The 24,684-nt window shown below is 39.7% G+C and overlaps 1 protein-coding gene across 6 annotated transcripts in view; it reads right to left on the bottom strand.

Moving 5' to 3' along the window:
* Positions 1-24,684, bottom strand: part of mtmr4 (myotubularin related protein 4) — a 148,687-nt gene that overhangs the window by 88,341 nt on the left and 35,662 nt on the right. For 4 of the 6 annotated variants that reach the window (XR_009646392.1, XM_060848451.1, XM_060848453.1 and 1 more), the window contains exon 2: positions 7,235-7,306. Coding sequence is in view for 5 of the 6 variants with exons in the window: in XM_060848451.1 (XP_060704434.1) it covers positions 7,235-7,249 (15 nt within the window). In the remaining variant the exon portion in view is untranslated. Of the gene's footprint in view, positions 1-7,234; positions 7,307-16,061; positions 16,143-24,684 lie in introns of those variants that run through there. The other 2 variants (XM_060848452.1, XM_060848454.1) reach the window with 1 other exon arrangement.

Genomic DNA, 24,684 nt, shown 5'->3' with positions numbered 1-24,684 from the left:
TCTGACATAGCATTGGAACACAGACTTCATACCTATTGTTTAAAAAACTGAGCTATCTTGAGAATGTAATTTAAAATAAATTCTGAGATTTACATATCAAAGAACAGAAACCAGCAAATCCCATTATAAAAGATGAAAGCTTTAATCTAAGATTGTTTACAGTGTCACATCTCCATGACACTGGACTCCTTTGGCCATAAATTCTGTGAGCATGATCTTAATCTCCGCAACCACCTGAGGAGCGCTCTGAAAACTAGTGCTTCCAAATAAACCTGTTGGATTATAAAAAATGGTGTTGTGCAATTTTTAACTACAAAGTTGAGCAATATGGTCAATTTTTTGAACAGTAATGTTTGGAGAGTCTGTATATAGGCAGAGCAGAGAAAGGCACACTCTAGGGCAGCAGTCTCAAGTTTCAGAGTCTGCAGCAGGGAAAAAACTAAAAATATCAATCGTAAGCCTGGAGTCAGCAGTTTCACAGCGTGGAAAGAGGCTCTTTCGGCCCATCATGTCCATGCTGGTCTTCAAGTACCTACCTAATTTAGTCCTATTTTCCAGCATGATGCATCAAGTGATTATCTAAAATATTATGTGGTGTTGGTTTCCATCTCTTTCACAGTGGCACAGTGGTTAGCACTGCTGCCTCACAGGGCCAGAGACCCGGGTTCAATTCCCGCCTCAGGCAACTGTCTGTGTGGAGTTTGCACATTCTCTCCGTGTCTGCATGGGTTGCCTCCAGATGCTCCGGTTTCCTACCACAGTCCAAAGATGTGCAGGTCAGGTGAATTGGCCATGCTAAATTGCCCATGGTGTTAGATAAAGGAGTAAATGTAGGGGAATGGGTTGCTGTTTGGAGGGTCGGTGTGGACTTGTTGGGCCAAAAGGGCCTGTTTCCACACTAAGTAATCCAATTTAATCTAAATCTAATCCTTTCAGGCAAGTTCCAGATACTCATCAGCATTGATGAAAAAAATTCTTCCTAAAATTACCTTGACACCTTCTGCCCTTTACCTTAAAGGAATGTGCCCTATAATTTAACTTCTCTACAAAAGTTTCTATCTAGTCCCCTCAATTTTTAATATTTCAGTCAGGTTCCCCACAGCTTTTCTCTGCTCCAAAATAAACAACTGCAGCCTAACTCGTTTCTTATAGTTGAAATGTTCAAGACCAGGATGCATTATGACCAATCCCTTATGCACCTCTCGATTGCAATTACATCCCTCCTTTAGTATGGTAACCAGAACTGCATACAATTCTTCGGATGTGGCTTAAATAAAATCTTATACAGCTCCGTATTAACCTCCTTGGTCTTGCATTAAGTGCTTCAACTGAAAAAAAATCCCAGCTGCCTTAATCACCTGCCTTGTCGTTTTCAAGGATCTGTGGACACGCACATTATGATCTCTTTAGTCTTCTGTACATCTTAGGATCCTACTATTTATCGTGTAATCCTAAAATGCATCGCCTCACACTATTCAGATTTAAATTCCACTTGTGGCACATCATTGCACGCAGGCCTCCAGTCAGAAAAACAACTTTTGACCATGACTCAATCTTCTACCACTAAGCCAATTTTGAATCCAATTTAACAATGCAATGGATCCCATGGGCTCTTACACCTGGTCACCTCCTTGAAAAACTGAATCAAAACTGTCAGACACAATCCCATCCCAACAAAGCTGTACTGAGTATCCCTTCATATTTACCCTTATCCAAATACAGAGCTTGAACACATCAAAAGATTAATGTGGCAGTAGTTTCACCTAACAGCCAACAAATACAGGTTTAGAGCCAAATGTCATTCCCATGCAGTGGAGTAACTCAAACTTTAAGATTGTTCACAGGCATCTAGCATTATAACTATGGGTAACTGGAACATGCAGGATAAACTGAGGGAATTTGGTGGCTTAGCAGTAACTTCACTGGATTTGTAATCTAGAGGCTCAAACTAATGCTCTGTGGATATGGGTTCAAATTCGACCATGGCAGCTGGGGTGCAATTTAAAAATCAATTCAGAATTCTTAAATTGAAATTTAGTCTCAGTATCATTGTCGCTATTATGATTACTGGTAGACATAAAAACCCATTCATTAGTGTCTTTTAGGGATGGAAATCTACATTCTTAGGCTGGTGCACAAGTGAATCCAAACCACCCACTGAAATGACCAAGAAAAGCACTCAGTCTGAAGAATGGGAAAGCACCTGGGAATGAGCAAGTGATACTCGTCTTGTTGACAACTCTCTCATCCCATAAAAATATGAATTAATAATGAAAAGTGTACTTAAATAAGTGATCATACTATCAATATAACTTTTATTGATATTTAAAAAATTAAAATTTTTTATGACAGTCACCAGTTATCTAGCCAACCAAAAGCCTAGCTGGTTGCAGTGTGTGGGTCCAAACTGCAAATTTCATCCTTTTGCTTATTTTTAGTGTTTTTGAAAATTGATCAAACAGTTTTCCAAGCCCATATGTGAAAATTACTAATTTGGGAAAGCTAATAGAAAATGCCCCATGGAATATATCCAGTCCTTTAACAGATATTCACCGCTTAGAAGTTAAACATCCTAGTGACTATTATGACTTTATCTACATTTAATTTTACAAATGGATACTTTTTACAGAAAGTATACAATGCAAAGATACATATCAGGTTCAGTCAATATAGTGCACCATTTCCACTCTACTTCCATTGTCAGTTCTTTCTCCTTTCCTCTGCTGTCCTGCCAACAGTTACCCTTGCTTCTGCATTGACAAATACATTTTTCTTTTCTTCTGTCTTTCGCCAATTAAGTTACCTTCTGAGACAGTGAAAAATATAACTCCAAACAGCTCTGCTATTGAATGCAGGTGAGAATCTGATCCACATTGATCTAGGAAGGGCAGAGAACAGTCACGGATTGAACCACTTGCATGAGATGACACCAAGAAAAATGTAGAATATCCTGGAAGTAGTTTGTTGAAGGCAAAGTATATAACACAAATTCCAGTGACAGTGTAATACCTACTACACTCAAGTTTTTCCATTGAAAATTGAACAGCACAGAAGGTTTGGCCTGAATATGTTGAGACGTACTCATCCAGGCAAGTGGGGAGTACTCCATCATGCCTGACAAGTGCCTTGCTGTGGTGAACAGGCTTTGGGCAGTCATAAACTTATTCCTACTTATTGTTCCAGTAAGCCACAGTATATAAATGCTGGTTCAGTTCAGGTTCTTGTCAATAGATAACTCCTAGAATAATTATCATGGGAAATTCAATAATGTTAACCTCACAGTGTCACGGGGAGACGGGGATTAGATTCCCCTTGTGTTAGTGATGCTCATTGCCTGTCACTCGTGTGGTGAAAATATGACTTGCCATGTAGCAACCCAAGCCTGGATATTGTCCTGGTCTTGTTGTATATGTTCAGAGAATTCTTCGATATCTGAGGAGTTGTGAATGGTGCTGAAAATCATGTAATCAGTAGCAAGTAATACCACAGATAAGACCTTAAGCTGGAAGGAAGATCGTTGATAAAGATAGTTGAATCTACAACAGTACAGTGAAGAAGTTAATGTTTGGGTCCCTACCTCTAGCAAGGAGATCTGGATTCAAGACTCACCTGCTCCGGAAGGGTGTCATAACACCCGACAGGTTGATTAAAAAAAAACAAGTCTGAGAAAGTTCTACCTCTGAGCTAGGAGGCTTAGGTTCATGTCCCACCTGCTTCAATGATGCATAATACCATCGCTGAACAGATAGTTTTTAATCAATCTTTGAGGTTGTCCTGTAGGGATGGCCTAGAATTGAGAAGATTAACCCCCACTAAGTATAGCAAAACTTCTTTTATACTAGGCATGTCTTTAACTAATAAAAACTTCCCAGATTCTAATTGTCAATTTTGCTAAGGAACCTAAATGCTAAACTTGGTCAAAAGAGATCTTGGCATAATCTAACCTCACTAAGTCGAGTCCCTTTGTTCAGTTTTAGAGCAAGGCTATAATAAAGTCAGAAGCTTATTGATATGAAGGGAATGCAAACTCAGCCTAAGTGAGATTATTGTTTACTAAGTGCTACTTCACAGAATTGTTGACAATCCTTTACATCACTTTACCAATGACCGACAGCAGACTGGTGGGGCAGGATTTGAACAGATTAGATTTGTCCTGCTTTCCATGGACAGGACATACTTGTGTCATTTTTCACACTGTCAGGTAATTACTAGAGGTGCAGCTGCATTGAAATAGCTTGATTAGGTTTGCAAATCTTCAGTGCCTGAATATAGTAAGGGCCCATAGCCTGTGCAGTATCTACTGCCTTCAACTGTTTCATGTTATCACAGAGTTATTAACTTGGCATCTGTAATGATCAGGACATCAGGAGGATGCCAAGTGAGTCATTCATTCATTCAGCACTTCTGGCTGAAGGCAGGTGAAAATACTTCAGCCTCATCTTTCTTACTGATATGATGGACATACCCACAATCGAATATGGCGATATTCATACAGCCTTCTCCTTCTGCTATTTGTTAAAGTATCCACCATCATTCAGGAAATGGTGGCAGGAGGATGCTGAGGGATCCCAAAGAAACTCCCACCAAACTGTACAAGTCTGTACCATCTCTGCTGGTTGGACAGGAGGAGGTGGTGATGTCTGGGACAGTGGCTGTAAGCTAAGATTCAATGAATTTCACTAGGTGAAGCTGTTTTTTGTCGAGTCTGATAGACTGCTCTCCCAATTTTGTCCCCAGACATTAATGAGGAGGAAATAAAAAGAGTACTAGAGAAACTCAACTGTTCTGACAGCATCTGGGGAGGGGGACAGAGTTAACATTTCAATCTGTTATGTCTCTTCTTCAGAACTGAAGAAGCATATTGGACGTGAAATGTTAGCTCCTTCTGTTCCCAGAGATTCTGCCAGACCTAACTTCCTCCAACATTTTCTTTTTGTTTCTGATTTTCAGCATCTGTGGTAAGTTGCTTTTAAATTGTTTAGGAAAACTTTGCCAAATTGACAGTGATGAATGTGCAATTGCAGTTCTAGTCCCTAAATGGATGCATAGAAACCCAGGAGCAGACCAGTCATCCCAAGGCAACTCTGCCACTCTAGATCACAGTTGTAACCTAGCTCAAAAGCATTTTGCCATGCTCCCTTCAGATCCCTTGCAGTCATCTGCATCTTACAATCTATCAATCTCTATCCTGAACATACTCAACAACATAGCTTATACAACCCTGCGGTTAGAAAGATTCAGTACCTTTTGAGTGAAGAAATTCTCATTTCATTCTTAGATGGTTTGCTTTTTGCCTGAAACAATGTCCCCTGATTTGTGACACTTCCACTACTGAGACTGAGGAAATGCTCACCTTGTCAAGCCCTTTAAGAATTCGCAAACTTCAGAGGATAGTCCAGTCATTCTAGGAATTAACCTGGTGAAACCCCACTGCACTCCCTTCAATGAAAAAAATATCCTACTTCAGCTAAGGGAACTAAAATTATGTAAAAACCTATAAGTGTAGTCTCACCAAGATTCTATACAACTGAAGAAATTCTTTGCAATTGCTGACACAAATCTTCTTGCAGCCAGTCAAAAATACCATTTTTGGTATTTTGCCTTCCCAACTGAATGCTGCACTTGCATTTTAGCTGTCAGTAACTTATGAACAAGGGCACCTCAATCACTGAAGTTAATGCTTCCCAATCTCTCACTAAGAAATACTTCTTCCTTCTATCAAAGTGAATTAGTTCACATTTATCCACTTAATATTCAATCTGCCAATAAGTCTGTCCTCATCTCCATGAAATCTCTTTCCATATTCCTCACATACTCCCATCCAGTTTCTACCCTCTACAAACATTATATTTGGCCTCACATCAAAATCATGGAGATTGATGGTGAACAGCTGAGGCCCCAAGATCTTATGGTACCCCACTTGTCACAGCCTGCTAATCTGAGAAGGACCATTTATTTCAGCTGTGTTTCTTTCTGTTATTCTTCTCTTTCCATGCAATTACATTACCCGCTAGATTGAAATCACCCAGGATTACTGCATCACCCTCATTTTTTGTACACCTCTAATTTTCTGTATTATACTGTACCCTAACTTATGATTGTGTGGTAGCCAGTATTCCTACCAGTTTTTTCCTGCCCCTTTCTATTTCTCAACTCCACCAAAACAGATTCTGTATTGTTTATTTGATCCAAAATTTTCTCTCACCAATATACTGAACCTATTCCTTATTGCCCAATCTTTTACTGTTTGCCCATCTTTCTTCAATGTCGAATATCTGTGATTATGGCGTTTCCAACTTTGGTCATCCCGTAGTCATATCTCATGATGGGGATTAAATCCCAACTGTTTACTTCTATCTGTGCCATCAATTCATCTACCTTGTCGGTGAATGCTACTTGCATTTATTTGGAACGTCTTCAATTCGGAGTTAATTATTCAGTATTTTGACTCTTATTTGATGCTCCAGCCAGAGTCAACCTGACTGCTTTAAAGCCTTGAAGGTAACAGTCAATCAGAATCAGTGTGTGTATCCACCATGGTAATGCGTCTGCCAGAGTGCACATGGCAACAAGTTAGCACTCTGCTCTTGCGCAATATAAAAGTTGCTTTTCTACTTAGTATTCTTGTTTTTATTTTCATAAACAATTCACTTTTTCTCCCCCAGCAATGCAAGCTCTATACCACCAAACAACTACTTAGTGCAGTATACTAGTCAGATGACAGTCTCATCGGTTTTGTCATCATAGCATAGATTTAACGTGCTGGAAAGGGTACAAGGAAACAATATTCTTAATTCTATATTAATTTTAATTGTGTGGGGGTGGAGGACATTAACGTTCGGCTCTATTAATAGATCAAGACAAAAAATGTCTTTTAGGTTTGGAGCAGTATGTTTATAATATGTAACTCTATAAATTAATATAGGTGTATATAAAGATTGGATCCAGTTCCATCGTTCAATTCGCCTTCTGGAACACTGGTTATTCTCAGAAAATCAGCCCACAAGACAAGATTAGACAAATTTCTGCTCTAGAAGGAGGAAGTAATATCAGGTGCCCCCTTCATGTGAACAGAAGTATTAAATCATGTAAACTCAAAATGTTATTCCCAAGTTAGGTGGAAAAGTATTATCCATCTCAAGAGAAGCTAGTGGTGAACTAGTGAAGCCAAACTTCATAAACAAATAAAGACAAAATTCAAGAAATTAAGAACAAAAGAATATTTGTTACTTACTGTCTCTGTTCCCATGGTCTTAGCCCCCTTAAGTCAGGATAGCAGAGACTGCTCGTTCACTCTGAATAGCACCTTGGTAGATAAAAACAAAGCCATGTTAGCAGTTCCTCAGCTCTGCAAAAACAATTGGTTTGTTATAACTGTAAAAATCCAAATCCACAATTATATTCTAAACAATGTTAATTTTTCTCTCATACCTCATCTGTGCTGATCACAAGCCACTAAACAAATTAAGAGTACAAAAGAGTAACAAAGTGTCCAAAGAATATGAAATGGTTGACCTCTATTTACCGTAGATCACTGATTGACCTCCTAAGCTCCAGCCTTCAAAAATGCATCTCAGCCAAACACTTTAGTTCTGGCACAAGATGCTACTCAAGTTTTATCCCAGGTACGTTCACGATCTTCAGTGTATCAACATCAAAATCTTAATGAAATACATCCAACCAATACTTTTGCCTTCATCCCTTTGGAATCTCTTCCAGCCTTGTTGACACCTTTTGTTTTCCCACCTTTAGCATACTGAAAATTATCTCTCCACATCTATCAGTTTTGTCAGAGCCTTCACCTTTTGGAACTTTTCATTCACTCATGTTTCAATTCACCTCTGTCCACTACTGCCTTGCACTTCCCATATTGTGGGCGGCACGGTGGCAGGCGTGGGCGTCCGACTGTGTGGAGTTTGCACATTCTCCCCGTGTCTGCGTGGGTTTCCTCCGGTTTCCTCCCACAGTCCAAAGATAGGGTTAGGTAAGAGATAAATGTAGGGGTATGGGTGGGTTGCGCTTCGGAGGGTCGGTGTGGACTTGTTGGGCCAAAGAGCCTGTTTCCACACTAAGTAACCTAATCTACTTCCCCAACTCCAGCTCAATGTTTTGAGGTTTTGCATTGAGAATGTTGTGTAGATAGATTGTTGGTGGGTTTGGCATATTATTATTCCTTCCTTGATCCCTGAAGGGGTTATGCCTGGTGTAGCATAGCTTTACATGTGTCAACAGTGATTAGAGCCTCAGCTAACCAATAAGCATGTGAAATTGATCAATATTGCATCAATAACTCAGGCCCTTCACAGAAACTCAAACAAGCTTATCAACAGAAAAAAATCATAATCAAGACACAAAACTATTTTCCTTCATCTCATAGCACTGTACCGAACGATCGATAAATCACAAGTTAGCATCTTAGCATTAAATGCCATTGAAGTTTAAAAAAAAGAACTGCAGATGTTGTAAATCAGTAACACAAACAGAAATTACTTGAAAAAGCTCAGTCGATCTGGCAGCATCTGTGCAGCTAAAGCAGTGCTGACATTTTAGGTCCAATGACCCTTGAAGATGGGCCTGAAACATCAACTCTCTCTCCATCGATGCTGCCAATGATCTGCTGAATGTCCAATAGAAATTGTTGGAAAAATGAAGTTTCCTGATTATTGGAGACTAATGGCCTGATGGGAATCTCAGCTGTGATGGCAATTCAGGGAGAAGGACAGAGAATGAAAAGGAAAATTGTGGAACTCAATCATATTGAGGGTAACCCATTAACTAATTGGCTAGTGTACCTCTCGTCCATAAATGGTTCCGCTGAGCTATTTCAGTCAGCATATCGTGTACAGCCAGATCTATCTGCAGTTCATGAGCATAGCAATAAATTTTTAACAGTTTCCAAAGTAGAAGCAATCTCTAGGTATACTTCGATATTATCAACTCATTATATTGCAATTATGTATCACAGTGATGTTACAATTAATTTCCCTAAACTTTCCATAAAACCTGTGTCATCCATCCATAAACCACTCACCTCTTTGTTACAAGTAATTGGCCGAAATTTACACTTTTCTTTGAAACAACTTTCGGCCACAGGTTTCCATAAATTATTGCTTACCTCTACCATTAGTCTATGCGGTTTACATTCCAATCACGGACACTCAAATTTTGATCATTTTATTTAATTATAATTGCAAGCACAAAAAAAAAGCTCTCTTCTGGGACAGAGTGCACCACAGCCTCAAGCTTACAACAGCCTACCCTCAATCTCTCTACCACTGGCTGATTTAGCCAATCCAGGATCAACTAAACAACGAGATCAGCAGCAATAAGCTGGCATTACCACATGGCAGTACATAGGCAGATACAACCACTGTATAATGAAAAATCATTATTAATTTGAAGGAAGGTCAACCTCAGTATGAAAAATTCCAGGGCAGAATTAATAAACACAGGCACAAATATTTGTGCCATTTTCTATCAATGGTGCTTTAATTCAGCATTATTTCAAGCTCAATTCTTATTACTTAACCTACTCAATGGTTAATTGCCAATTTTAAACATCAATACATTTTATGGAATGCACAATAATATGGAAATTAAATAGCTCAGGAACGTAATAGTAAACCTAAGGTCTCACAGCTTTTCTGCTTTTTTTTACTACTCATGCTTTACAAGCATGATTCTTTATTGGCATTCATGTTATTTCATTCAAATGCCATATTCCCTATATATCAAGGTCCATCTGAAAAGGGCAATGAACAGTCACCAAACTTGCATAATCTTTCAAGGAGCATGCAGCAGTCAGCAGCACTGTGAAGCAGACTGGGAGCAATGTGCAGCAAGTCGTATTTGCTGTGAATTACACTGGATGGAATTCAGCAGTCAGTGAGCAGTGCAGTAAACTCGGTATAAAGCAGTGCAAAAGGAGTGCAATGAACACTGCTACAGGTGAAGAAATCTGACTGCAGCGCAGGGTAATCGTGACTCAGTTTTTTTTAAACAGTTAGTAAGGGGTGTTCAGGTACAGACAGGAGCAGGAGAGGGGACAGCTGTTTGTTAGAGAGTAATAACTAATTTTTTAGGTAGCTAATTAAAGTTTAGCTTGCAATCTAACAGCCAATAGTACATAAATCATGTCAGTTGGTTCGAATGGTCTTTGACTTTACCACTCTTTCAGGCAATGAATTCCAGAGAACCACCACTCTCTGGGTGAAAGATTTCTCCTTAAATTCCCTCTAAACCTCCCCTTACCTTAAATCTATGCCCATTGGTAATTGAATCTTCTAAGAAGGGAAAAAGTTTCTTCCTATCAAGGCCCCTTATAATTTTGTACATCTTAAATGGTTTCCAAAGACACCACCCTCAGCCTCTCATACTTCAAGGAAAACAATCCAAATCTATATAATCACCTTTTATAGCTGAAATGCTCTTGCATGGGCAACAGCTTGGTGAACTCCCTCTGTACCCACTCCAATAATGTGGCAACAGGGACTGTGAACAGTACTCTAGATTTGGCCTAACTAACATTCTGTAGAACTCCATCATAACCTTCCCGCACTTGTATTCAATGCCTCATTAATGAAGGCAAGTATGCTATTTGCCTTCTAACCATCAAACCTACCACTGATCCTCAATACTTTTCTGGGTCCTACAATTCATCATAGAGTCATAGAGGTATACAACATGGAAACAGACCCTTCAGTCCAAATCGTTCATGCCAACCAGATATCCCAACCTAATCTAGTTCCACTTGCCTGCACTTTGCCCATATCCCTCCAAACCCATCCTATTCATATACCCATCCAGATGCCTTTAAATGTTCTAATTGTACCAGCCTCCACCACTTCCTCTGGCAGCTCATTCCATACATGCACCATTTGCTGTGTGAAAAAGTTGTCCCTTAGGTCTTTTATATTTCTCCCCCCTCACCCAAAACCAATGCCCTCTAGTTCCGGACTCTCCCACCCCAATGAAAATACTTTGTCTATTTATACTATCCATACCCCTCATGATTCTATAAACTTCTATAAAAGGTCAGCCCTCAGCCTCTGACACGCTAAGGAAAACAGCCCCAGCCTATTCAGCCTTCCCTGTAGCTTAAATCTCCAACCCTGGCAACATCCTTGTAAATCTTTTCTGAACCTTTTCAAGTTTCACAACACGTACTCCTTTTCGCTGGGTAGTCCTCCCAAACAAGTCACATTTTTCAGGATTAAAGTCCATCCACAACTGATCTGCCCATATGGCTAACTTGTCTAATCTTTATGCAGTTTATAGCTTTCTTCCGTATTATTTACCACATAATTTTCTTTCATCTGTCAACTTACCAATAAAATCTTACACATTCTGTCTACATCATTAACATACATTACAAAACAACGAGAGACTCAGTTTCAAACCCTCTATTATGCCACTGGACAAAAGCAATCTTCAACCAGCACCCTTTACCTCCTGCTACTACGCCAATTTTGAATTGAATTTGCCAAATTGCCCTGGATCTCAAGGGTTCTTCTTGACCTATTTCCCCTCACCAATTCGTCAAAAGCCTGATTGAAGTTGATGTAGACTGCGCTACCTTCATACAAAACACTGTCAACTCAAAACTTGTTAGACATGATCTCTCCCTGACAAAGCCATACTAACTGCCCTTTATTAATCATGGTTTCTCCAAGTGGACATTAGTTCTGTTCTTCAATTTTTTTCCCCAAATGTTTTCCTACCACTGAGGTTAGATTCATTTTCCATGTTACCTTTTTATCAAAATTTTATTTTCACCTCCTAGCTGGCCATAACACAAATTGCAAAAATATGCCTCAGTAATGCAGTAACAACTTCTAAATCCAACACTCCCATACAGATATGACCAATGGTCAGTATGAGTATATCTTTGCCAAAGTTCATAGAACAAACATGTTTCTCTTTTATATCACTGAGATAACTTGCTACCCTTTTTTCACATCTCCTGAAAGCATCTAGCCATGTCTGCACACACTTTCCTAGATGCCAGTGGTCTTCTAGCACCCAATATAAGTATCCAATTTTGGTTTGGGCATGCAAAATCAATGGGTTGTATGACCATTTGTCTCTTACAGCTATGCCAGTCTTTCCCCACCCAAAGTACACATTTCCAGAAACAATACTCAGAAATGTGAGCTTTAGTTGATTTCTTTTTTCCTGGTTCCAAGCTGAAACAGCATAAATTTCCTTTTGACTTTGCTTAATAAATTGTCCCAGTTATTCAATTCTTCCCTTATAAAACATTATCTTTAAATAAGTCAACATCACTTATCTCACTAAAACTTCAGAGCTCTCCACGTAGAAACTGCCCACCAAGTTTGTTTAAAAACTGCGCATTTAAAAGTAGTTGGCCATGGTGCATCTTAGGACAGGTTATGGTGTGTTCACAGAGAGATCGATTAGTGAAGGTGGTATTGGGTATGCTTTCCTTTCTTTTACAGTAGATCGCTCATGTGAAGAGGTGTGAAAAAAGCATGAGAATATGAATTGACAGACCAACATGAAACAGAGGTTAGTGAAACTTAAAATTATACTGATTACACAGAATTTGGTCTTCATTTCTACTGAATTCAGTTTGTGACCTGTAATTTCAGTCAGCAGTACACTACAAACATTTTCTGACTATGAAAGCAATCCCCTTTAACAGCACTGAACATTTATATTTTCAATGATAAATTTTACAATGCAAATCAAAATAACAGGTCACATAGTTCACAAATAATGTTAAAATCAACAATGGAAATAGTTACAACCAAATAGGTCATTTCAGCAGACCAAATGCTCAACAAGCTGAATCACTATACAACAGTAATGAGCAATCAAATCTAAACTACAGAGACAAAAAAAACTAAACTTGATGTGTGCTGCTCAAGTTGCATTTCAAGCTACAGATTTAGTTCAGGTCAGTAACATAAGGAAGATATTCAATCTGTGCAAGTAAGCCTTAAACAAGGCAAAATATTGATCCCAAAGACTAGAGAAACTCAGACATTTCACTGAAAGGAATTCACTAATCTAACATAAGAAAGCAAATGGTAAAGCAGTAAATCAAGAATGCTACTTCAGAATTTTAAAGCTGGTATTTATGGAGTTGGCTAGATCTCACTGATTGCAAGAACAGGTTCCCAAGGCTTAATTGTCTACTCAATATTCCTAAATCAATTTGAATTAAGAGACTAAATTTCAAACCACCAAGTAAAATTTGAATTCAGGGTAGAATTCAGTAAATTCACTACATAAATAGCGAACAATACTTGGAATGAACTTCCACATAATTAAGCCATAATCTATTAAATCACTCATGAAACAGTTCATTTGTGTAATATGAACGATACTATCTATTTGCATGAATGATCCAAAATGAGGCCTAATGACATTTTCCTCTACAGAGGAACCTCTATTACCCGGCATTTGATTATCCGAACAAGATCGCAAGGCCCCGATGCTTGGCTAAACAGTGTTATCCGGCATTCGATTATCCGAACAAAATATTCCCTGCCTGTGCCGTTTGGATAAATCGAGGTTCCTCTGTACATCTATTTATTAGCACCAGTACTCCAAGGCTAGTTTCCCACCTACTCAAAAAGAAACACATCAATCACATATAAAGACAGAAATTTCAACAGATGAGATTTGACATACTTCATGCAATATCATGCCCAAGTAATGAAACAGATTCTCTGCTGGAATGGACATCACTGCATTTGAGTTAGATTAGCATGGTAATTTTGAACTCTTCAATTCAAAAGTGTTACTATGACTGCACCCTAAAAGTGCTGAGTTCAACTTTGGCCACTGTACCTCAAACTAGCCAAAAACGTAAACAAAAGGGCAGTAAGGGTGATTCAAATTGTTAAGTCATTTTATTTTTTTAAAGAAAAAGGGTCTTGATCAAAAATGTAAACTCTATTAATTCTTTTCAAGTAAATATATTATTTCAAGTTATTTACAGTGGACATACTAAAATACCTAAAATTGATTTTTAATAATTTTAAGCAACTGGCTTGCTTTATGAAATAGTTGAGGAAATATAGCAATTAAGGTAGAAAAATAAACATAGCTGGCTGCTTTGTAGAGTGTGCAAAATAACCAAGCAATGAGATTCAATAGCGTGGTTGGTCTTTCCCAGTCAAACCAGGAAATTTGTGCTTCTGTGTAAATCCACAGATCTTCAACAAATTTCTTTTCTTTCCAAATGGACAAATCAAGAATTCAGGTCTCAGTCTTGAATTGGTCCATTTGACATATTTAATGTTCAGGACAATGGAATATCAATAATTTGGTGCACTGCTTGATGTTGAAGAATGGAAATGTGTGCTACTTGTAAAACAGCATAAACCCACAGTATCATACACAATTGCGTACCAGAAGTGACAAACATTCGCCTTTACAAAATGAAGTCACTAACTATTCCATTGCATTGCACATGCAGCAAAAAGAAACAAAGGTTTTAGACAGACTACCCAAATCTCTTGACAACTTCTCAGCATCTACCAAGAGTTCACAAACAATATCAGCACCAATTGGGCCTGAAAACTAAGTTCAAGGTGACAAATGACTTTGAGAAATTTGGTCTTGTTATTGTAAAGTGGTCAAACATAAGTCAAAGGAAACTTATACATTAACACTTTTTTTGTGGTGATACACTACAGTGACAGAAAAAAGTCTGACTCAACTTGCACCAACAGTGAAGACATCTAAAGGAAAAGGTTCAGAGACTTAATTTGAAACAATCATGCGATATCAATGACCATTTCATACAATCTCTTTTCTTGAAATAATCTTCTACCACTGGAGTGTCCTGGGTTGAATAATTAGTTGAACAAACTGCACCAGCAGTACGTGAACTCTGGGAGCACAAGAGCTACATGATCTGTCAAGCTTGCCAAAGTGGATTGAGTGCTCTAGATCATTTGTACTGTTACGTTCGTTACTTTATTTTAAAGAAAATTTCAAAATTTAACTGCATTGCCAAAGATCAATAATTTGAAACATGAAAGGATGAATAAAGAAAAATCACACAACTGAAGCCAATAACAGAGCATATTCATCAATTAGCAAACACACATTATAAATTTCCAATCTGTGCTTTTCAGACAGAATCCACAAGGTCATCGGAAATCTGTCTAACTAATTTGCTTCTGAAGAAATTAGCAGACCTCCCATATTATCATTTACAGGCCATCTAGGCATGATTGCAGGTTGTTGATCTTGACTTTCCTGGTGCCTAATTAAATAGCCTTTATGTTGCTCTTCGGACACTAAAGATCAGCGGCAAATTACCGAAATCTCTCAATGTACACACACATGATTAAATATATATATTTGTATCACCACCAATTCACTTTGCACAAATTAGAGTCAGACCAACGCAGGGTGGAATCCCTTTATCTGTAAATTGGGCAAGGGCTCGGTTAACTAGTCGGGATTTGCAGATGTGACAGTTCAGCAAAATGGACGTGCAACTGCTGCTCATTTCAGAACTTAGTCATATGGTACGGGTATCAGTCCTAGTTAGAACCAAACGATGCGCTTCAACGATTTTTAGATTTATTGCGGTATTTGTATCAAAGACTTTCAATCCAAGTCCGCTTTTCCCACCAGTTTGCTGACGTCACTTAGATCATTTGTGTAAAGCAACATTTTAAGACAAACTACAATTCTCTACGTGCAATAAAACTGAAGCACTGCGGCGGCCACCAGGAGGACCTATATGTACGGACACCTTTATACTGAAGTCAGTTTCACTTTATTTAAAATGTCTTCTTGCATAATCCAAATTTGTGAAAGGTACAACGTTCCACAATGAATTAATAAATATTCTGTCTGAACCAATTATAAGAGATCACAAACCATCGGGTATGCACTGCAAGTATTTCAGCCAGTCCTGGAAATGAACAAATATCGAAATGGAAATGCTTTCATGCTTTCACTTCTAATTGCAAAACAATCGCAGACTTAGGTCGTGCAAATATAAAACGCAGACTTGTATTTTAATTAATTGTAAAGTAAACATGGCATCCATTCTTCTTTTTATTACTCACCGAACAGTCAGTTTGAGTACTGGTTGCAGTTTAACCTCACAGTGCGACTTTCTTAAACGTTTTCACTGCACTTGCCCATCCCACAAACGTGGGAAGGCGTAGCTTGGAACTGCAAGACGTGTCAGCTCCCCGATTAGAGTACAACGTGTTCCATAGGCACAGCCAGAACGTGAAAGACGTGGCCAGCTTAATAGGAATGTGTTGAACAATTGGAAAAGAGGTACAGGCCCCATAACGTCTGTAACATGATACAATTTTCTCCCAAACCGCAGAGGCTTTGGTCCTATTTTCGGAGACACTCTGGATACAAGTATCTGTATGTTGCGGCACTTTTTTTGTAAAGTGAACACTGAACTTTGCAAGCTTCAGAGACTTTACAACTTTCAAGCACAACCCACCCTTTCAGAAGATGGGATCAAAATAAAAACACAACTTTATTGGTTACGGAAACATCAGAGTATAATAGATTTGTGAAGTACCGTGGGGAGGCCGCGCCTGCTGCCAATCCCTATCCAAATAATCCAGGCACCCACATTGTGGCCAAGAGGGAAAGTGTAGTGCGTACAAACCTCATGCACATCGAAACGTAAACTGCTGACTACTTCTACTAAATTCCAGTCAAACACAACCGTCTCCTTTCCAATTGCATTGGACAGTACACTATCAAATGTTCGATGAAAGCGGCACCATAAATTAAAAAATGGACTTTAAATCTTGGCGTTGCGCACTTGGATCCCAGCCGTGGAAATGTACGTTGTTACAACTCAACTTCTTCCAGTTTTGAAGAAAACTGATCGATCTGAAAATCTTCCCACACATTTGCAAGACGTACTTTAATTTCAGGTTTCCAACATCATTTTCCAGTATTTGCTTTTACTTCTGTATTAGAAATTACAGACACATGGCAAAAATGCAATTGCAGTCATCTATTCTTCATCTCATCGTAGAGTCATAGAGATGTACAGCCCGGAAACTGACCCTTCGGTCCAACTCGTCCATGGAACCAGATATCCCAACCAATCTAGTCCCACCTGCCAGCACCTGGCCCATATCCCTCCAAACCTTTCCTATTCATATACCCATCCAAGTACCTTTTAAATGTTGCAATCAGACTAGCATCCACCACTTCCTCTGGCAGCTCATTCCATAGACGTACCACCCTCTGCTGAAAAAATTGCCCCTTAAGTCTCTTTATATCTTTCCCCTCTCACCCTAAATCTATGCCCTCTAGTTCTGGACTCCCCCACCCCAGGGAAAAGACTTTGTCTATTTATCCTATCCATGCCCCTCATAATTTTGTAAACCTCTATAAGGTCACCCCTCAACCTCTGACGCTCCAGGTAAAATAGCCCCAGCCGGTTCAGCCTCTCCCTCCAGCTCAAATCCTCCAACCCTGGCAACATTCTTGTAAATCTTTTCTGAACCCTTTCAAGTTTCACAACATCTTTCCGATAGAAAGGAGACCAGAATTGCACGCAATATTCCAACAGCGGCCTAACCAACGTCCTGTACAGCCGCAACATGACCTCCCAACCTCTGTACTCAATACTCTCACTGATAAAGGAAAGCATACCAAACGCATTTTTCACTATCCTATGTACCTGTATCTACCTGCAACTCCACTTTCAAGGAGCTATGAACTTGCACTTAGATTAGATTAGATTACTTACAGTGTGAAAACAGGCCCTTCGGCCCAACAAGTCCACACCAACCCTCTAAAGAGCAACCAACCCTAACCCATTCCCCTACATTTACCCCTTCACCTAACACTACAGGCAATTTAGCGTGGCCAATCCACCTAACCTGCACATTTTTGGATTGTGGGAGGAAACCGGAGCACCTAGAGGAAACCCACGCAGTCACGGGGAGAATGTGCAAACTCCACACAGAAAGTTGCCTGAGGCAGGAATTGAACCCAGGTCTCTGGCGCTGTGAGGCAGCAGTGCTAACCACTGTGCCACCGTGCCGTCTATTTGTTCAGCAATGCTCCCTAGGACCTTACCATTAAATGTATAAAGGTGCTTTCCCAAAATGCAGCACCTTACATATATTTGAATTAAACTCCATCTTCCACTTCTCAGCCCATTGGCCCATCTGGCCAAGATCCTGTTGTAATCTGAGGTAACCTTCTTCGCTGTCCACAACACCTCCAATTTTGGTGTCATCTGCAAACTTACTAACTGTACCTCTTATGCTCACATCTAAATCATTTATATAAATGATGAAAAGTAGCACCGATCCTGGAGGCACTCCACTGGTCACAGACCTCCAGTCTGAAAAACAACCCTCCTCCTTCACTACCTTTGAGCCAGTTCTGTATCCAAATGGCTAGTTTCCCTGTATTCCGAGAAGTTTAACCTTGCTAAATCAGTCTCCCATGGGGAACCTTGTCAAATGCCTTACTGAAATCCATGCAGATCACATCTACTGCTTTGCCCTCATCAATCCTCTTTGTTACTTCAAAAAACTCAATCAAGTTTGTTGGACATGATTTCCCACACACAAAGCGATGCTGATTATCCTGAATCAGTCCTTGCCTTTCCAAATACACGTACATCCTGTCCCTCAGGATTCCCTCCAACAACTTGCCCACCACCGACGTAAGGCTCACTAGTCTATAGTTCTCTGGCTTGGCCTTACCACTTTTCTTAAACAGTGGCACCACATTAGCTAACATCCAGTCTTCCGGCACCTCACCCGTGACTATCGATAATACAAACATCTCAGCAAGAGGCCCAGAAATCACTTTGTTAGCTTCCCAAAGAGTCCTAGAGTATACCTGATCAAGTCCTGGGGATTTATCCACCTTTATGCATTTCAAGACATCCAGCACATTAAAGCACCGTGCTAAATAGTCACCCGCAGTTAAAGGATTCCAAGCTATAACCAAAGCAACTAGGATCTATCTTTTCCATTGCACAAATCAAATATTCCTGATTATTTAACACATTAGTTGCATTATTTTATAATCTTCCGGTTAAAAGGGGAAAAGCAGTGCCACATTCTACTTATAAAAATAACACAATCCAGATCAAAATGGTGTGTTAAATGTGAACGTGCAATCAGAGCTGTATACCCATGTTTAATTGACCAAATAAAAATGCAAGTGGTTCAAACAAGCATACTAAACTGTCAAGAAAAGTGTTTCTTCAGGAAAAGCAAGCTAAGGAATATACCTCAAAAATATTATCGACATATTAGAAAAAAAGTTTTGATTGTCAACTGAGCTCCAAGAAAGGACACAAGAGCAAGTCATTAGAGTTAGTGGACAGACGCTGCTTCTGGTTTACAAGAATATTGGAAGCAGATAAATTCTGTAATTTGAAAAGCAAAAAATAAAATTTGTGTAAAAATTAGGAATCATAAACTAACAATCAAGATGGTGTGGAAAGGATAGAAGGACCAGACATATTTTAGGGTGCTACTGACATGGTATATGTACTGGAAGACTCAAGAAGTTAACCCAATACTAATTTTCAAAAAGGAGACAGAGCTAACCTGAATAGCAAGGTGCTAGTATTGTTAGAAGTTTGGCTGTCTGGTAGGATAGCATACGATGACAAGTGATATTTCACAAGGCTCACTGTGTTGGGATCAAACTTTTCACTTTATACATTTTCGATCTAGATGCAGGAACTGAAGGCATTCTGGCTAAGTTTGCACATGATACAAACATAGGTAGAGGGACAGGTAGACTAAGGATGTGGAGAGGCTGCAGAAGGATTTCGACAGGTTAGGAGAGTGGGCAGATGGAGTATAACATGGGAGAGTGAGAGATCATGAGGACATGGTTACAAGTATAAAAGAATTGACTATTTTCTAAATTCACGTGTGAAGTGCAAACAGCTTGGGAGTTCTAGTCCAGGATTCTCTCAAGGTAAACTAGCAAGTTGAGTCAGTAGTTAGGAAGACAAATGCAACAATGACATTTATTTTGAGAGAGCTTGAATATAAAAGCAGAGAGATGTACTTCTCAGAGTCATTCTGAGGCTCTGGTTAGACCACATTTGGAGTATCATGTGCAGTTTTGGGTCCCATATCTCAGGAAGGATGTACTGGCCCTGGAATGGGTTCAAAGGACGGTCACAAGAATGGACCCAGGAAAGAAAAGCTTGACATATGAGGAAAGTTTGAGGACTATGGGCCTATACTCAATGGAGTTTAGAAGGATATTTTGGGGGGGGGGTCGAATTGAAACATACAGAATACTTAACGAGTATGGACAAGTAAATGTTGGGAAGATGTTTTCATTGGTAGGAGAGAATAGGGCACAGCCTTAGAGTAAAGGGATGATCTTTTGGAAGGGAGAGAAGGAGAAACTCCTTCACCTTGTGGTGGATGTATGGAATTCATTGTCACAGAAGGCTGTGGAGGCCAGGTCATTGAGTATATTTAAGATTGAGATAGTTAGGTTCTCGAGTATGAAGGGGAATCAAGGATGATGGGGAGAAAGCAGAAGAAGGGTTGAGAAACCTATCATTCATGATTGAATGGCAGAGCAGATTCGATGGACTGATTGACTTACTTATGATCGTATATTAAAACTCATTCTTTGAAAGACATTTGATTTGATTGATGCGATATTCAAATTTTCACTAATACTCTGACGATGTACCAGAGGGGTCTACAATTAGATGATTAATTAAATTAAAATGAGCATTGTTCTGCAGGGACTGTGAATAATTTTAACCATTCAATGCCACCCCCCTCTCTGAATCAGAAATCCATGAGGCAGTGGTGTAACATCACCTGCAGCATCTGCACAGGTGCGGGGCCACTCTGGCATTGGCAGATACTGACACAACACATAAATTAGATAGACCTTCAAAACACCTACAATCAAGTTATTGTCAATGCGACAAGCCTTTTTAAAATACAGTCAAGAAGCAAAGCATAGTGGATGCTGAAATAAAAACAAAATTCTGGTGAAACTCAACATGTCTGTCAGAAACAGTGGAGAGAAAAAAGAGTTAATGTTGAGTCCACATGACATTTCTTTGGAACGCCACTTCCAAGTTGACTCTTTCTCTTGCACAGATGCTGCAAGACACAAAATTTACCAATGCTTTGATTCTTGAAAAATCTTTAAATACAGTGTTTTAATTTTTTCCCCCACTGAAGATGTTGAAATATGCTTCTTACCCAAAATGAAGTTGCATAAAGCAACATAACATGTCAAAACATTGGTAAAAAGTAAACCTGTCATATGTGAACACTGTCGAGAGTGTGGTGCTGGAAAAGCACAGCAGGTCAGGCAACATCCAAGGAGGAGAATCTATGTTTCGGGCATAAGCCCTTCTTTTGTGGACATTACTTAAGTATTTTAAAAGTTTAAAATTTAACACGAAATGGAATTTGGTTTTAAAACATTAAATTTTTAAAACTGTTATCAACACCATTTTTGACCATTACTTTAATGCAATTCTCTATTTTGTAGTATAGCATTTGCACTCAGAAGGCTATTCAGTGCCTTCTCAGTATTTCTAATAAGTCTGTTCGGATATGTTATACATGTGGAATAGGGGAACCTGAACATGGGCAAGGGATACTACCACTGCAACATGAAAACCCTAAAAGTCCCTCTTTTCAAAATAATTATCTGCATAAGAGGATATAATATAAAAGGCAATTAGCCCTTAATGTTTGCACAGTTGTTGACTCTCCCTTCAAAAAGTTTGCATCTAACACTTTGCAGCACCAGGCACCATACCAATCCTTAAATGTAGGGCTTAGGAATAGGCAATTCAGCCTCAGAGCCTGGTCTGAACATTTATGATCATGTCTGATCACTTTCCTGTCCACAATCCCTAACTTTTCAGTCCCTTGTCTATCAAAAACCCAAATAAACCTGCTTCAATAAATTAATGACACAGCATCCTGCTTTGTCTCATTATTTAAAGGACTTCTGTGAAAACAAAGATTGTAAATTGTCGGGCAATATCAATGAAGAAAGAAACAAAGCAACACAATTTTTAACTTATGGAAAAAGGGAGTGCTGCAGGGAATTGTTACGGCACTAAGGGGAGGAGTGCTTTCCACTGGACAGCATTCACAACCCATAGGTAGTGTTTGTTTAGCAGGTGCAGCAGATGCTTCAGATCACAGAACAGTGTATCTCAGTGAGTGGTGCTACGTTCTTGGACAGCATTGCACAATCTACAAGAATGTTGCTGTTGTTGAGAGTCACTGATACCTCAAAACTTTTTTCTGCAAAACTGCTGTGAATATTACAAGGAATATCGCTGTAACTATTAAAGTATAACTGCTGTATTTGCACTGAGTACAGCACAAATATTTGTGACAAAAGTAAAATCTTGCATCAATTACGAAACCTGCCAATTAAGCAGTGTGGTTGAAACGACTTTCAAGTAGAAACATGCTACAGGAATAGCTTTGCTCAAAGTATATTGTCTGGAGTATATTTCTTCTACTCTGTAGGGAAAAAGGGTCAGGAATCTAACTTCAGGCACAGCAAATAAGGGGACAACTATGAGAGGGAATGTGATTAATACAGGACTGAAGATGTTGTGCTTAAATGCGCACAATATACGAAACAATGTAAATGCATTTGTAGCACAGATTCAAATTGGCAGCTACAGTGTTATGGGCATCAGAGATGCAACTGCAAGGGGAACAACGCTACCAATACCCAAGATAGGTGCCCTACTGAAAGGACAGGCTGCTGGGCAAAGGGGACAGGGTTGCCTTGCTAGTAAGAAATCAAGTTAAATGGCTAGGCCTCACAGCAGTAGCCTGGATGATAAGGAGGTAAAAAAGGCATGAAAGAAAGGCACTATTAAGATAATTATTGGGGTTTCTTCAATACACACATGAACTGTTGGTAGCAGACCCATTTTGTGCAATATATGTGAGATGGGTTTTTTTGTAAGCAGTTTGTGATGTTGCCTACCAGGGAACAGGCATTTCTGGATTTGGTAATGTCCACTGAGGCAGACTTGATGAGGTATCTTAAGGTAAAGGAACCCTGAGAGGAAGAAGCTTGAATCAGAGATAAAGTATTGAGTAAAGGTAACTGCAAAGATATAACGGAGGAGCTGGCCTGAGTTGGTTAGAAGGTGCTCCCAATGTGATCTTCTCTACATCAGGAAGACTGAACATAAACTTAGGAAATGGCTCACTGAGCCTCACAGCTGGGTCCGCAGGGACCGACCAGACCTTCCAAGTCACCGTCCATTTCAATTCCTCCAATCATTCCCTTTCCATCATGACCATCCTCTGCCTCCTCCATTGTCAAAACAAATCACAGTGCCTATTAGAGGAACAAACTTTATCTTCCACCTGGGTATCCTACAGCCCAGAGGACTCACTGAGTTCTCCAATTTCAAATAACCTTCTTCCCTACCCCCTGACTCCCTTCCCAGCCCCTCCCCATCCTGGATCCATCCTTCCCATTGACCAATCAGGTCGTACTCTCTACATCATCACCTATCCCCACTTCACCACTCCCACCCCGCTTCTCCATTGATCTGCAGCTCCCATACCTACCCACCCCCAGTCATGAAGAAGGGTGACACCTGAAAAGTTGACTTCTTCATCTCCTGATACTGCCTGGCTTGCTGTGTTCTTCCAGCTTCCTGCCTGTCTACTTTAGAAGAGGAATCCAGCAGGGAAAATGTTCAAGCAGCAACAGTAGTCCAAAGATGTGTAGGTTAGGTGGATCTGCCATACTAAATTGTCCATAATGGCCAGGGATCTACACGGCTAGGTGGATTAGCCACAATAAATGTGACATTACGGGAAAAGGGTAGGCAGTGATGGGATGCTTTTTGGAGGGTTGGTACAGACTTTTTTCCTTATTGCGAGAATTCCATGATTCTATGACAGGTAATGTTAAGGCAGTGGGGAGGCTGCAAAAGGACAGGCTAGGAGAGTGGACAAAGAAGTGGCAGATGGAATACAACTTGGCAAAGTGTGAGATTTTGCTTCTATTCTTCCTACAGAAGTGCAGAGACTATTTTCAAAATGGGGAAACACTTCAGAAATCTGAAGCACCAAAGGGAGTTGGGAGTCCTAGTTCACAATTCTCTAAGGTTAACTTCCATGCTTAGTTAGCAGTTAGGAAGGCAAATGCAATGTTTCACACTGAGAAGACTCAAATACTGCCAAGGCCTTACAAGGCCTTGGTCAGACTCATTTGTGCCCCTTTTGAGCAGTGGCGGGATATACACGCTGGTTTTGGAGAGGGTGTGGAGAAGGTTTACAGTAATGATACTGGGGATAAAGGGCTTGTCATATCAAGAACTGTTGGGTCTGTATCGATGCAGTTTAGAAGAATGAGGGGGATTTAATTGAAATTTATAAAAGTTTCTCCAACTGAGAAGCCTGATAGAACAGACTAATGGAAATATATCTAGTAGGAGAGGCTAGGTCGTCAGGGCATAGCTTCAGAGCAAAGGGATAACCCTTTAGAATTGAGAGGAGGGGTAACTTCTTCAGCCAGAAGGTGTGTAAATCCGTGGAACTCACTGCCACAGAGGGCTGTAGAGGCCAAGTCATTGAGTGCATTTAAGACAGAGATAGATAAGCTCTTGATTGTCAAGGGGATCAAAGGTTAGAGGGAGACAGGGGAGAATGGAGTTGAGAAACATATCAGTCATAATCA

Source organism: Hemiscyllium ocellatum, chromosome 31 (genome assembly GCF_020745735.1).
Source record: "Hemiscyllium ocellatum isolate sHemOce1 chromosome 31, sHemOce1.pat.X.cur, whole genome shotgun sequence".
Classification (NCBI taxonomy): domain Eukaryota; kingdom Metazoa; phylum Chordata; class Chondrichthyes; order Orectolobiformes; family Hemiscylliidae; genus Hemiscyllium; species Hemiscyllium ocellatum.
The sequence above is the reverse complement of the archived record's forward strand: the minus strand, read 5'-3'. Positions and strand labels throughout refer to the sequence as shown.